The sequence below is a fragment of the Notolepis coatsorum genome (assembly GCF_963971535.1).
Source record: "Notolepis coatsorum genome assembly, chromosome: 7".
Classification (NCBI taxonomy): Eukaryota; Metazoa; Chordata; class Actinopteri; order Aulopiformes; family Paralepididae; genus Notolepis; species Notolepis coatsorum.
The window spans coordinates 160,015,240-160,031,062 of NC_140171.1; the positions used below are offsets into that span (position 1 = coordinate 160,015,240).

Genomic DNA, 15,823 nt, shown 5'->3' on the forward strand with positions numbered 1-15,823 from the left:
CTTGCCCAGTGAGAGGATTCTCCGGCGCTGCAGCTGGACCACTCTCCGGCGCTGCAGCTGGACCCTACTCTCCGGCGCTGCAGCTGGACCCTACTCTCCGGCGCCGCAGCTGGACCCTACTCTCCGGCGCCGCAGCTGGTCCCTATTCTCCGGCGCCGCAGCTGGACCCTACTCTCCGGCGCCGCAGCTGGACCCTACTCTCCGGCGCTGCTGCTGGACCCTACTCTCCGGCGCCGCAGCTGGACCCTACTTTCCGGCGCCGCAGCTGGACCCTACGCTCCGGCGCTGCAGCTGGACCCTATTCTCCGGCGCCGCAGCTGGACCCTACTCACCGGCGCTGCAGCTGGACCCTACTCCCCGGCGCCGCAGCTGGACCCTACTCTCCGGCGCCGCAGCTGGACCCTACCCTCCGGCGCTGCAGCTGGACCCTACTCTCCGGCGCCGCAGCTTGACCCTACACTCCGGCGCTGCAGCTGGACCCTCCTCCCGGCGCCGCAGCTGGACCCTACACCCCGGCGCTGCAGCTGGACCCTGCTCTCATCAGAAGTTCCACTCGGGCAGCAGCACCGTCTCCTGGACGGCGGAGGGGGAGGACGGACCGACCACTCCATTGCGTTTGGGTTTTAAAGCTTTGCTGCTGGACTATCGATGCTTGTGGTCCCTGGGATGAAATCAAATGCATGATGTGAGGAGGATTTGGTTCCGTGCGGAATACGAGATGATGTAGATGGAAGTGTTCTGGCAGCAGCACTATACCTACTCGAGCTGGGACACCATTATTATTATTATTCTGCATGCAGTCGGTCTGATCGGGGACACTGCGAGGAGCTACTACAGCTAGCCGAGGGGCTTCTGTTGATTCATGTTGGAGAAGCCAGATGAATACTTGTTATCATTTGTAACCGAGCTGGAGGAACACGGGGGATGATGTCTAACCAAGGAGTCAGGAGGAATGGCCCAGTAAAGCTGCGGTTGACAGGTAAGAAGAACCAAACCCCCTCTCCTCCACTCAGCAGGTTAACCCAACTGGTCCTGTTAGCATGCTAGCCACTAGGTTAACCTAACTGGTCCTGTTAGCATGCTAGCCACTAGGTTAACCTAACGGGTCCTGTTAGCATGCTAGCCACTAGGTTGTATATACTGTATGTATATACACTCCTTTTCTGGACACTTTTGTATCACAAACAGTACTGTATTTGCAAATCTGATATGTCATAAATGTATAGATGTAGCAGTACTGTCTATCTGTATGTCATGTATGTCAAATATGTTATGATGAATTGAAAATGGGGGACCCTGATGTAAACAAGACGAAAGTATTTCTCTGGTCTGCATCCCCTTAACAATTGTATGTATTGAGCTGTACTGTACTGTACCCATTCTGCAATCTGTTAATAAACTTTTCAATCAATCAATCAATCAATCAATCAGGTTAACCTAACTGGTCCTGTTAGCATGCTAGCCACTAGGTTAACCCAACTGGTCCTGTTAGCATGCTAGCCACTAGGTTAACCTAACTGGTCCTGTTAGCATGCTAGCCACTAGGTTAACCCAACTGGTCCTGTTAGCATGCTATCCACTAGGTTAACCTAACTGGTCCTGTTAGCATGCTAGCCACTAGGACTAGGTTAACCTAACTGGTCCTGTTAACATGCTAGCCACTAGGTTAACCTAACTGGTCCTGTTAGCATGCTAGCCACTACCCGCTAGGTTAACCCAACTGGTCCTGTTAGCATGCTAGCCACTAGGTTAACCTAACTAGTCCTGTTAGCATGCTAGCCACTAGGTTAACCTAACTGGTCTGTTAGCATGCTAGCCACTAGGTTAACCTAACTGGTCCTTGTTAGCATGCTAGCCACTAGGTTAACCTAACTAGTCCTGTTAGCATGCTAGCCACTAGGTTAACCTAACTGGTCTGTTAGCATGCTAGCCACTAGGTTAACCTAACTGGTCCTTGTTAGCATGCTATCCACTAGGTTAACCTAACTGGTCCTGTTAGCATGCTAGCCACTAGGTTAACCTGACTGGTCCTGTTAGCATGCTAGCCACTAGGTTAACCTGACTGGTCCTGTTAGCATGCTAGCCACTAGGTTAACCTAACTAGTCCTGTTAGCATGCTAGCCACTAGGTTAACCTAACTGGTCTGTTAGCATGCTAGCCACTAGGTTAACCTAACTGGTCCTTGTTAGCATGCTATCCACTAGGTTAACCTAACTGGTCCTGTTAGCATGCTAGCCACTAGGTTAACCTGACTGGTCCTGTTAGCATGCTAGCCACTAGGTTAACCTGACTGGTCCTGTTAGCATGCTAGCCACTAGGTTAACCTGACTGGTCCTGTTAGCATGCTAGCCACTAGGTTAACCTGACTGGTCCTGTTAGCATGCTAGCCACTAGGTTAACCTAGCTGGTCCTGTTAGCATGCTAGCCACTAGGTTAACCTAGCTGGTCCTGTTAGCATGCTAGCCACTAGGTTAACCTAGCTGGTCCTGTTAGCATGCTAGCCACTAGGTTAACCTAGCTGGTCATGTTAGCATGCTAGCCAGATAACTAACGGTAGGTTAACCTAACTGGTCATGCTAACCAGATAACTAACGGTAGGTTAACCTAACTGGTCATGTTAGCATGCTAACCAGATAACTAACGGTAGGTTAACCTAGCTGGTCATGTTAGCATGCTAACCAGATAACTAGCGGTAGGTTAACCTAATAATAATAATATCTTAAATTCATATATCGCCTTTCAGGAGACCCAAGGCGCTTAACAGCTAAGGGAGGGGGACAGGGAACAACGTAACAAGACAACAAAATAATAATCAAAACTAAAGGAAAGAAAGAAAAAGGGGGAAATCAAGCAGAGTCATTTACAAATTTGGTGAAAAGGTGGGTTTTGAGTTGGGATTTGAAGGAGTGCAGGGATGTAGCACTATGGATGTTTGGAGGGAGGGAGTTCCAGAGGGGCGTCTATACTTTCCGTAGCCGCATTTCAGCAGGACGCTCTCTGATTGGCCGACGTCAGTTTCTACACTGGTTAGGCTTAGGCACTCTTTCGAAGTTGGTTAAGGTTAGAGTTTGTCTTAGAGCATGGCGATAGAACGCCAGGTAGTTTGCAGGCTGTTTGACGTGGAAATGGGCAAAGACACAGCTCGTCACGCGATTGGGCAAACATGTCAGTGGCCAATCAGAGAGCGTCAGTCAGTGGCCAATCAGAGAGCGTCCTGCAGAAATGCGGCTACGGAAAGTATAGACGCTCCAGAGGGTGGGTGCGGCCACAGAGAAGGCTCTGCCGCTCTGGGACCAACAGTCCGCATGTTGGTGGTGGGGATGGAGAGGAGACCGGAGTCAGAGGACCGCAGCCTCCGGGGCGGGATGTAGGGATGGAGGAGGTCAGCTATAGGTACCGGGGGGCAAGGGAGTGAAGGGCTCCCCATAACCTAACTGGTCATGTTAGCATGCTAGCCAGTTAACTAACGGTAGGCTAACCTAACTGGTCATGTTAGCATGCTAGCCAGTTAACTAACGGTAGGTTAACCTAACTGGTCATGTTAGCATGCTAGCCAGTTAACTAACGGTAGGTTAACCTAACTGGTCATGTTAGCATGCTAGCCAGTTAACTAATGGTAGGTTAACCTAACTGGTCATGTTAGCATGCTAGCCAGTGTAGCCAGTTAACTAACGGTAGGTTATCCTAGCTGGTCATGTTAGCATGCTAGCCAGTGTAGCCAGTTAACTAACGGTAGGTTAACCTAACTGGTCATGTTAGCATGCTAGCCAGATAAGTAACGATAGGTTAACCTAACTGGTCATGTTAGCATGCTAGCCAGTTAACTAATGGTAGGTTAACCTAACTGGTCATGTTAGCATGCTAGCCAGATAACTAACGGTAGGTTAACCTAACTGGTCATGTTAGCATGCTAGCCAGATAAGTAACGATAGGTTAACCTAACTGGTCATGTTAGCATGCTAGCCAGATAACTAACGGTAGGTTAACCTAACTGGTCATGTTAGCATGCTAGCCAGATAAGTAACGATAGGTTAACCTAACTGGTCATGTTAGCATGCTAGCCAGATAACTAGCGGTAGCTATGCTAACAACGGCTAATGTTACTAGCTAGCGTGTGCACTGCAGGGCTGCAGACTGGTGCGTGTCTCGTCTGTAGAGCGGACATGTTCAGCATCATGGGGTTGTTGACTTTCCTCCTTTTACATTATTATTTTTTAATGGAATTTAGGCTTTTACATTAGAAAGCTGCACAACACGAATCTCGAAAGTCACATAGCGTGCTTTGCTGCTATGTTAGTTCGCTAGTGGCCACACTGCTTAGGGATTACTACTACCATACTGGGAGGGGGGGGGGGGGGGGGTGGGTCCCACGAAAGTTATGTGGAATATGGTACTTGAGCCTTTGATTGATTGATTGATTGAAAATGTTATTAACAGATTGCAGAATGGGTACAATACAGTACGGCTCAATACACACAATTGTTAAGGGGATGCAGACCAGAGAAAGACTTTCGTCTTGTTTACATCAGGGTCCCCCATTTTCAATTCATCATAAAAGCCAAGTACTGATCAATGTATTAGCAATACTGCATCAAGACTGTTGTATATTGAGTCATGTGCATCAGTGACGCCATGCATTGCAAAATTAAATCATGCAAGCAATCGGTCACCGCAGCGCGTGTCCCACGGGACTTGGCTCACACTGGCAGTCGACTTCCTTTGCCTCTCGACAGGTGGTGCAAGCGTTGTGTAGTATTCTTCAGGCAGACTGATACATTACAAACCCACACATGTTGCAAATAATGGCCCCTTTTGTAGGTGGACGTCATTGTGCTGCTGGTTCAGTGGTGCCTCTATTGGCTTGTGTTTAGATTGGGCTGAAGCTGAGGATCTAAATATGTGGGCAGAATGCTGGATAAGAGCCATCACTGCTCCACTACTGTACTCTGTACTGTACACCAGCCCCCTGTTAGAGCCATCACTGCTCCACTACTGTACTCTGTACTGTACACCAGCCCCCTGTTAGAGCCATCACTGCTCCACTACTGTACTGTACACTAGGGCTGCAACTAATGATTCTTTTGGTAATCGACTAATCTGTCGATTATTTTTTCGATTAGTCGACTAATCTAACGATTATTTTTGTCATTCGATTAGTCGACTAATCTAACGATTATTTTTGTCATTCGATTAGTCGACTAATCTAACGATTATTTTTGTCATTCGATTAGTCGACTAATCTAACGATTATTTTTGTCACACCCTCAATCTCTGCTTCCTGTGGGCGCGGCTCCTTCTCCAGTGCATGTTTTACCTCACATGCTCAAGTCTGCACACCTGTGAATGTCACCCTGTTGTCCAGTCCCTCTGCCTTAACACAGTTAACTTAACATAACATGATGATCCCATAGCAAATTAAAATAATGACTAATGAAACATTTGAATTTGGATCTTAAGCCACTTTAAATCAAAATGTATTTGAACAATACTACAACTACAATCACTCATAACAAGATAAATAAATGAAATAATACAAATTAAAGTGGAAGTGTTTAAATAAATATATATAGCAGACTTCTTAGCTTAACATCCCAGGGAACTAATGGGATAACTGGGGATGTTGTTTGCTCCTGACAAGAGTCTCAAAGTCTGGGGTGATGGTAGACAAAGCAACTCTGAGGTCATGCTCAATGTCCAATCTGTTCCTCTGCTCTGTCTTCAGCTGGACCAGAGCTGAGAAGCCACTTTCACACAGATAGGTAGTGCAAAAAAAAAATATTATAAAAAAAAAAGTATAAATTATTATTATTTTTTTGTATGACTAATCGACGCAAACATTCTGCGTCAACAAGTTTTTATGATCGACGTCGTCGATTATGTCGACTAATCGTTGCAGCCCTACTGTACACCAGCCCCCTGTTAGAGATATCACTGCTCCTCTACTGTACTGTACTGTACACCAGCCCCCTGTTAGAGATATCACTGCTCCTCTACTGTACTGTACTGTACTGTACACCAGCCCCCTGTTAGAGATATCACTGCGCCTCTACTGTACTGTACTGTACACCAGCCCCCTGTTAGAGACATCACTGCTCCTCTACTGTACTGTACTGTACACCAGCCCCCTGTTAGAGATATCACTGCTCCTCTACTGTACTGTACTGTACTGTACACCAGCCCCCTGTTAGAGATATCACTGCTCCTCTACTGTACTGTACTGTACTGTACACCAGCCCCCTGTTAGAGATATCACTGCTCCTCTACTGTACTGTACTGTACTGTACACCAGCCCCCTGTTAGAGATATCACTGCTCCTCTACTCTACTGTACTGTACTGTACACCAGCCCCCTGTTAGAGCCATCACTGCTCCTCTACTGTACTGTACTGTACACCAGCCCCCTGTTAGAGACATCACTGCTCCTCTACTGTACTGTACTGTACACCAGCCCCCTGTTAGAGATATCACTGCTCCTGTACTGTACTGTACTGTACTGTACACCAGCCCCCTGTTAGAGACATCACTGCTCCTCTACTGTACTGTACTGTACTGTACACCAGCCCCCTGTTAGAGATATCACTGCTCCTGTACTGTACTGTACTGTACACCAGCCCCCTGTTAGAGACATCACTGCTCCTCTACTGTACTGTACTGTACTGTACACCAGCCCCCTGTTAGAGACATCACTGCTCCTCTACTGTACTGTACTGTACACCAGCCCCCTGTTAGAGACATCACTGCTCCTCTACTGTACTGTACTGTACTGTACACCAGCCCCCTGTTAGAGATATCACTGCTCCTCTACTGTACTGTACTGTACTGTACACCAGCCCCCTGTTAGAGATATCACTGCTCCTCTACTGTACTGTACTGTACTGTACACCAGCCCCCTGTTAGAGATATCACTGCTCCTCTACTGTACTGTACTGTACTGTACACCAGCCCCCTGTTAGAGATATCACTGCTCCTCTACTGTACTGTACTGTACACCAGCCCCCTGTTAGAGACATCACTGCTCCTCTACTGTACTGTACTGTACACCAGCCCCCTGTTAGAGACATCACTGCTCCTCTACTGTACTGTACTGTACTGTACACCAGCCCCCTGTTAGAGATATCACTGCTCCTCTACTGTACTGTACTGTACTGTACACCAGCCCCCTGTTAGAGACATCACTGCTCCTCTACTGTACTGTACTGTACTGTACACCAGCCCCCTGTTAGAGACATCACTGCTCCTCTACTGTACTGTACTGTACACCAGCCCCCTGTTAGAGACATCACTGCTCCTCTACTGTACTGTACTGTACTGTACACCAGCCCCCTGTTAGAGATATCACTGCTCCTCTACTGTACTGTACTGTACTGTACACCAGCCCCCTGTTAGAGACATCACTGCTCCTCTACTGTACTGTACTGTACTGTACACCAGCCCCCTGTTAGAGATATCACTGCTCCTCTACTGTACTGTACTGTACTGTACACCAGCCCCCTGTTAGAGACATCACTGCTCCTCTACTGTACTGTACTGTACACCAGCCCCCTGTTAGAGATATCACTGCTCCTCTACTGTACTGTACTGTACTGTACACCAGCCCCCTGTTAGAGATATCACTGCTCCTCTACTGTACTGTACTGTACTGTACACCAGCCCCCTGTTAGAGATATCACTGCTCCTCTACTGTACTGTACTGTACTGTACACCAGCCCCCTGTTAGAGACATCACTGCTCCTCTACTGTACTGTACTGTACTGTACACCAGCCCCCTGTTAGAGACATCACTGCTCCTCTACTGTACTGTACTGTACTGTACACCAGCCCCCTGTTAGAGATATCACTGCTCCTCTACTGTACTGTACTGTACTGTACACCAGCCCCCTGTTAGAGACATCACTGCTCCTCTACTGTACTGTACTGTACACCAGCCCCCTGTTAGAGACATCACTGCTCCTCTACTGTACTGTACTGTACTGTACACCAGCCCCCTGTTAGAGATATCACTGCTCCTCTACTGTACTGTACTGTACACCAGCCCCCTGTTAGAGACATCACTGCTCCTGTACTGTACTGTACTGTACACCAGCCCCCTGTTAGAGACATCACTGCTCCTCTACTGTACTGTACTGTACACCAGCCCCCTGTTAGAGACATCACTGCTCCTCTACTGTACTGTACTGTACACCAGCCCCCTGTTAGAGATATCACTGCTCCTCTACTGTACTGTACTGTACTGTACACCAGCCCCCTGTTAGAGATATCACTGCTCCTCTACTGTACTGTACTGTACTGTACACCAGCCCCCTGTTAGAGACATCACTGCTCCTCTACTGTACTGTACTGTACACCAGCCCCCTGTTAGAGACATCACTGCTCCTCTACTGTACTGTACTGTACTGTACACCAGCCCCCTGTTAGAGATATCACTGCTCCTCTACTCTACTGTACTGTACTGTACACCAGCCCCCTGTTAGAGATATCACTGCTCCTCTACTGTACTGTACTGTACTGTACACCAGCCCCCTGTTAGAGATATCACTGCTCCTCTACTGTACTGTACTGTACTGTACACCAGCCCCCTGTTAGAGATATCACTGCTCCTCTACTCTACTGTACTGTACTGTACACCAGCCCCCTGTTAGAGACATCACTGCTCCTCTACTGTACTGTACTGTACTGTACACCAGCCCCCTGTTAGAGACATCACTGCTCCTCTACTGTACTGTACTGTACTGTACACCAGCCCCCTGTTAGAGACATCACTGCTCCTCTACTGTACTGTACTGTACACCAGCCCCCTGTTAGAGACATCACTGCTCCTCTACTGTACTGTACTGTACTGTACACCAGCCCCCTGTTAGAGACATCACTGCTCCTCTACTGTACTGTACTGTACTGTACACCAGCCCCCTGTTAGAGACATCACTGCTCCTGTACTGTACTGTACTGTACACCAGCCCCCTGTTAGAGATATCACTGCTCCTCTACTGTACTGTACTGTACACCAGCCCCCTGTTAGAGACATCACTGCTCCTCTACTGTACTGTACTGTACTGTACACCAGCCCCCTGTTAGAGACATCACTGCTCCTGTACTGTACTGTACTGTACACCAGCCCCCTGTTAGAGATATCACTGCTCCTCTACTGTACTGTACTGTACACCAGCCCCCTGTTAGAGACATCACTGCTCCTGTACTGTACTGTACTGTACACCAGCCCCCTGTTAGAGACATCACTGCTCCTCTACTGTACTGTACTGTACTGTACACCAGCCCCCTGTTAGAGATATCACTGCTCCTCTACTGTACTGTACTGTACTGTACACCAGCCCCCTGTTAGAGACATCACTGCTCCTCTACTGTACTGTACTGTACTGTACACCAGCCCCCTGTTAGAGATATCACTGCTCCTCTACTGTACTGTACTGTACACCAGCCCCCTGTTAGAGACATCACTGCTCCTGTACTGTACTGTACTGTACTGTACACCAGCCCCCTGTTAGAGATATCACTGCTCCTCTACTGTACTGTACTGTACACCAGCCCCCTGTTAGAGATATCACTGCTCCTCTACTGTACTGTACTGTACTGTACACCAGCCCCCTGTTAGAGACATCACTGCTCCTCTACTGTACTGTACTGTACTGTACACCAGCCCCCTGTTAGAGATATCACTGCTCCTCTACTCTACTGTACTGTACTGTACACCAGCCCCCTGTTAGAGACATCACTGCTCCTCTACTGTACTGTACTGTACTGTACACCAGCCCCCTGTTAGAGATATCACTGCTCCTCTACTGTACTGTACTGTACTGTACTGTACACCAGCCCCCTGTTAGAGATATCACTGCTCCACTACTGTACTGTACTGTACACCAGCCCCCTGTTAGAGATATCACTGCTCCTCTACTGTACTGTACTGTACTGTACACCAGCCCCCTGTTAGAGACATCACTGCTCCACTACTGTACTGTACTGTACACCAGCCCCCTGTTAGAGATATCACTGCTCCTCTACTCTACTGTACTGTACTGTACACCAGCCCCCTGTTAGAGACATCACTGCTCCTGTACTGTACTGTACTGTACACCAGCCCCCTGTTAGAGACATCACTGCTCCTCTACTGTACTGTACTGTACACCAGCCCCCTGTTAGAGATATCACTGCTCCTCTACTGTACTGTACTGTACTGTACACCAGCCCCCTGTTAGAGATATCACTGCTCCTCTACTCTACTGTACTGTACTGTACACCAGCCCCCTGTTAGAGACATCACTGCTCCTCTACTGTACTGTACTGTACACCAGCCCCCTGTTAGAGATATCACTGCTCCTCTACTGTACTGTACTGTACACCAGCCCCCTGTTAGAGACATCACTGCTCCTCTACTGTACTGTACTGTACACCAGCCCCCTGTTAGAGATATCACTGCTCCTCTACTGTACTGTACTGTACACCAGCCCCCTGTTAGAGATATCACTGCTCCTCTACTGTACTGTACTGTACTGTACACCAGCCCCCTGTTAGAGATATCACTGCTCCTCTACTGTACTGTACTGTACTGTACACCAGCCCCCTGTTAGAGATATCACTGCTCCTCTACTGTACTGTACTGTACTGTACACCAGCCCCCTGTTAGAGACATCACTGCTCCTCTACTGTACTGTACTGTACACCAGCCCCCTGTTAGAGACATCACTGCTCCTCTACTGTACTGTACTGTACACCAGCCCCCTGTTAGAGACATCACTGCTCCTCTACTGTACTGTACTGTACTGTACACCAGCCCCCTGTTAGAGATATCACTGCTCCTCTACTGTACTGTACTGTACACCAGCCCCCTGTTAGAGATATCACTGCTCCTCTACTGTACTGTACTGTACTGTACACCAGCCCCCTGTTAGAGACATCACTGCTCCTCTACTGTACTGTACTGTACTGTACACCAGCCCCCTGTTAGAGACATCACTGCTCCTCTACTGTACTGTACTGTACTGTACACCAGCCCCCTGTTAGAGATATCACTGCTCCTCTACTGTACTGTACTGTACACCAGCCCCCTGTTAGAGACATCACTGCTCCTCTACTGTACTGTACTGTACTGTACTGTACTGTACTGTACACCAGCCCCCTGTTAGAGATATCACTGCTCCTCTACTGTACTGTACTGTACACCAGCCCCCTGTTAGAGACATCACTGCTCCTCTACTGTACTGTACTGTACTGTACTGTACTGTACTGTACACCAGCCCCCTGTTAGAGACATCACTGCTCCTCTACTGTACTGTACTGTACTGTACTGTACTGTACTGTACACCAGCCCCCTGTTAGAGATATCACTGCTCCTCTACTGTACTGTACTGTACTGTACTGTACTGTACTGTACACCAGCCCCCTGTTAGAGACATCACTGCTCCTCTACTGTACTGTACTGTACTGTACACCAGCCCCCTGTTAGAGACATCACTGCTCCTCTACTGTACTGTACTGTACTGTACACCAGCCCCCTGTTAGAGATATCACTGCTCCTCTACTGTACTGTACTGTACTGTACACCAGCCCCCTGTTAGAGATATCACTGCTCCTCTACTGTACTGTACTGTACACCAGCCCCCTGTTAGAGACATCACTGCTCCTCTACTGTACTGTACTGTACTGTACACCAGCCCCCTGTTAGAGATATCACTGCTCCTCTACTGTACTGTACTGTACTGTACACCAGCCCCCTGTTAGAGCCATCACTGCTCCTCTACTGTACTGTACTGTACTGTACACCAGCCCCCTGTTAGAGACATCACTGCTCCTCTACTGTACTGTACTGTACTGTACACCAGCCCCCTGTTAGAGACATCACTGCTCCTCTACTGTACTGTACTGTACTGTACACCAGCCCCCTGTTAGAGACATCACTGCTCCTCTACTGTACTGTACTGTACACCAGCCCCCTGTTAGAGACATCACTGCTCCTCTACTGTACTGTACTGTACACCAGCCCCCTGTTAGAGATATCACTGCTCCTCTACTGTACTGTACTGTACACCAGCCCCCTGTTAGAGACATCACTGCTCCTCTACTGTACTGTACTGTACACCAGCCCCCTGTTAGAGATATCACTGCTACTGTACTGTACTGTACTGTACACCAGCCCCCTGTTAGAGATATCACTGCTCCTGTACTGTACTGTACTGTACTGTACACCAGCCCCCTGTTAGAGACATCACTGCTCCTCTACTGTACTGTACTGTACACCAGCCCCCTGTTAGAGATATCACTGCTCCTGTACTGTACTGTACTGTACACCAGCCCCCTGTTAGAGATATCACTGCTCCTCTACTGTACTGTACTGTACTGTACACCAGCCCCCTGTTAGAGACATCACTGCTCCTCTACTGTACTGTACTGTACACCAGCCCCCTGTTAGAGATATCACTGCTCCTCTACTGTACTGTACTGTACTGTACACCAGCCCCCTGTTAGAGATATCACTGCTCCTCTACTGTACTGTACTGTACACCAGCCCCCTGTTAGAGATATCACTGCTCCACTACTGTACTGTACTGTACTGTACACCAGCCCCCTGTTAGAGACATCACTGCTCCTCTACTGTACTGTACTGTACACCAGCCCCCTGTTAGAGATATCACTGCTCCTCTACTGTACTGTACTGTACACCAGCCCCCTGTTAGAGATATCACTGCTCCTCTACTGTACTGTACTGTACACCAGCCCCCTGTTAGAGACATCACTGCTCCTCTACTGTACTGTACTGTACACCAGCCCCCTGTTAGAGACATCACTGCTCCTCTACTGTACTGTACTGTACTGTACACCAGCCCCCTGTTAGAGATATCACTGCTCCTCTACTGTACTGTACTGTACTGTACTGTACACCAGCCCCCTGTTAGAGACATCACTGCTCCTCTACTGTACTGTACTGTACACCAGCCCCCTGTTAGAGATATCACTGCTCCTCTACTGTACTGTACTGTACACCAGCCCCCTGTTAGAGATATCACTGCTCCTCTACTGTACTGTACTGTACACCAGCCCCCTGTTAGAGATATCACTGCTCCTCTACTGTACTGTACTGTACACCAGCCCCCTGTTAGAGACATCACTGCTCCTCTACTGTACTGTACTGTACTGTACACCAGCCCCCTGTTAGAGATATCACTGCTCCTCTACTGTACTGTACTGTACTGTACACCAGCCCCCTGTTAGAGACATCACTGCTCCTCTACTGTACTGTACTGTACTGTACACCAGCCCCCTGTTAGAGATATCACTGCTCCTCTACTGTACTGTACTGTACACCAGCCCCCTGTTAGAGATATCACTGCTCCTCTACTGTACTGTACTGTACACCAGCCCCCTGTTAGAGACATCACTGCTCCTCTACTGTACTGTACTGTACTGTACACCAGCCCCCTGTTAGAGATATCACTGCTCCTCTACTGTACTGTACTGTACTGTACACCAGCCCCCTGTTAGAGATATCACTGCTCCTCTACTGTACTGTACTGTACTGTACACCAGCCCCCTGTTAGAGACATCACTGCTCCTCTACTGTACTGTACTGTACTGTACACCAGCCCCCTGTTAGAGATATCACTGCTCCTCTACTGTACTGTACTGTACTGTACACCAGCCCCCTGTTAGAGATATCACTGCTCCTGTACTGTACTGTACTGTACTGTACACCAGCCCCCTGTTAGAGACATCACTGCTCCTCTACTGTACTGTACTGTACACCAGCCCCCTGTTAGAGACATCACTGCTCCTCTACTGTACTGTACTGTACTGTACACCAGCCCCCTGTTAGAGATATCACTGCTCCTCTACTGTACTGTACTGTACTGTACACCAGCCCCCTGTTAGAGATATCACTGCTCCTCTACTGTACTGTACTGTACTGTACACCAGCCCCCTGTTAGAGATATCACTGCTCCTCTACTGTACTGTACTGTACACCAGCCCCCTGTTAGAGATATCACTGCTCCTCTACTGTACTGTACTGTACACCAGCCCCCTGTTAGAGATATCACTGCTCCTCTACTGTACTGTACTGTACACCAGCCCCCTGTTAGAGACATCACTGCTCCTCTACTGTACTGTACTGTACTGTACACCAGCCCCCTGTTAGAGATATCACTGCTCCTCTACTGTACTGTACTGTACTGTACACCAGCCCCCTGTTAGAGATATCACTGCTCCTCTACTGTACTGTACTGTACACCAGCCCCCTGTTAGAGACATCACTGCTCCTCTACTGTACTGTACTGTACTGTACACCAGCCCCCTGTTAGAGATATCACTGCTCCTCTACTGTACTGTACTGTACACCAGCCCCCTGTTAGAGACATCACTGCTCCTCTACTGTACTGTACTGTACTGTACACCAGCCCCCTGTTAGAGATATCACTGCTCCTCTACTGTACTGTACTGTACACCAGCCCCCTGTTAGAGATATCACTGCTCCTCTACTGTACTGTACTGTACTGTACACCAGCCCCCTGTTAGAGATATCACTGCTCCTCTACTGTACTGTACTGTACTGTACTGTACACCAGCCCCCTGTTAGAGATATCACTGCTCCTCTACTGTACTGTACTGTACACCAGCCCCCTGTTAGAGATATCACTGCTCCTCTACTGTACTGTACTGTACTGTACACCAGCCCCCTGTTAGAGATATCACTGCTCCTCTACTGTACTGTACTGTACTGTACACCAGCCCCCTGTTAGAGACATCACTGCTCCTCTACTGTACTGTACTGTACACCAGCCCCCTGTTAGAGACATCACTGCTCCTCTACTGTACTGTACTGTACTGTACACCAGCCCCCTGTTAGAGATATCACTGCTCCTCTACTGTACTGTACTGTACACCAGCCCCCTGTTAGAGACATCACTGCTCCTCTACTGTACTGTACTGTACTGTACACCAGCCCCCTGTTAGAGACATCACTGCTCCTCTACTGTACTGTACTGTACTGTACACCAGCCCCCTGTTAGAGATATCACTGCTCCTCTACTGTACTGTACTGTACTGTACACCAGCCCCCTGTTAGAGATATCACTGCTCCTCTACTGTACTGTACTGTACACCAGCCCCCTGTTAGAGATATCACTGCTCCTCTACTGTACTGTACTGTACACCAGCCCCCTGTTAGAGATATCACTGCTCCTCTACTGTACTGTACTGTACTGTACACCAGCCCCCTGTTAGAGATATCACTGCTCCTCTACTGTACTGTACTGTACTGTACACCAGCCCCCTGTTAGAGACATCACTGCTCCTCTACTGTACTGTACTGTACTGTACACCAGCCCCCTGTTAGAGACATCACTGCTCCTCTACTGTACTGTACTGTACTGTACACCAGCCCCCTGTTAGAGACATCACTGCTCCTCTACTGTACTGTACTGTACTGTACACCAGCCCCCTGTTAGAGATATCACTGCTCCTCTACTGTACTGTACTGTACTGTACACCAGCCCCCTGTTAGAGATATCACTGCTCCTCTACTGTACTGTACTGTACTGTACACCAGCCCCCTGTTAGAGACATCACTGCTCCTGTACTGTACTGTACTGTACTGTACACCAGCCCCCTGTTAGAGACATCACTGCTCCTCTACTGTACTGTACTGTACTGTACACCAGCCCCCTGTTAGAGATATCACTGCTCCTCTACTGTACTGTACTGTACACCAGCCCCCTGTTAGAGATATCACTGCTCCTCTACTGTACTGTACTGTACTGTACACCAGCCCCCTGTTAGAGATATCACTGCTCCACTACTGTACTGTACTGTACTGTACACCA

The 15,823-nt window shown here is 48.5% G+C and overlaps 1 protein-coding gene across 1 annotated transcript in view; it reads left to right on the top strand.

The window, feature by feature from the left end:
• The first annotated feature begins 567 nt into the window (after positions 1-567).
• The window catches only part of LOC311231828 (E3 ubiquitin-protein ligase SMURF2-like), a 208,372-nt gene continuing 193,116 nt past the window's right edge, over positions 568-15,823 (top strand). The window contains exon 1 of the mRNA XM_084318450.1: positions 568-979. Within this exon, the coding sequence (XP_084174576.1) occupies positions 925-979 (55 nt within the window). The 5' untranslated portion in view covers positions 568-924. The remainder of the gene's footprint in view (positions 980-15,823) is intronic.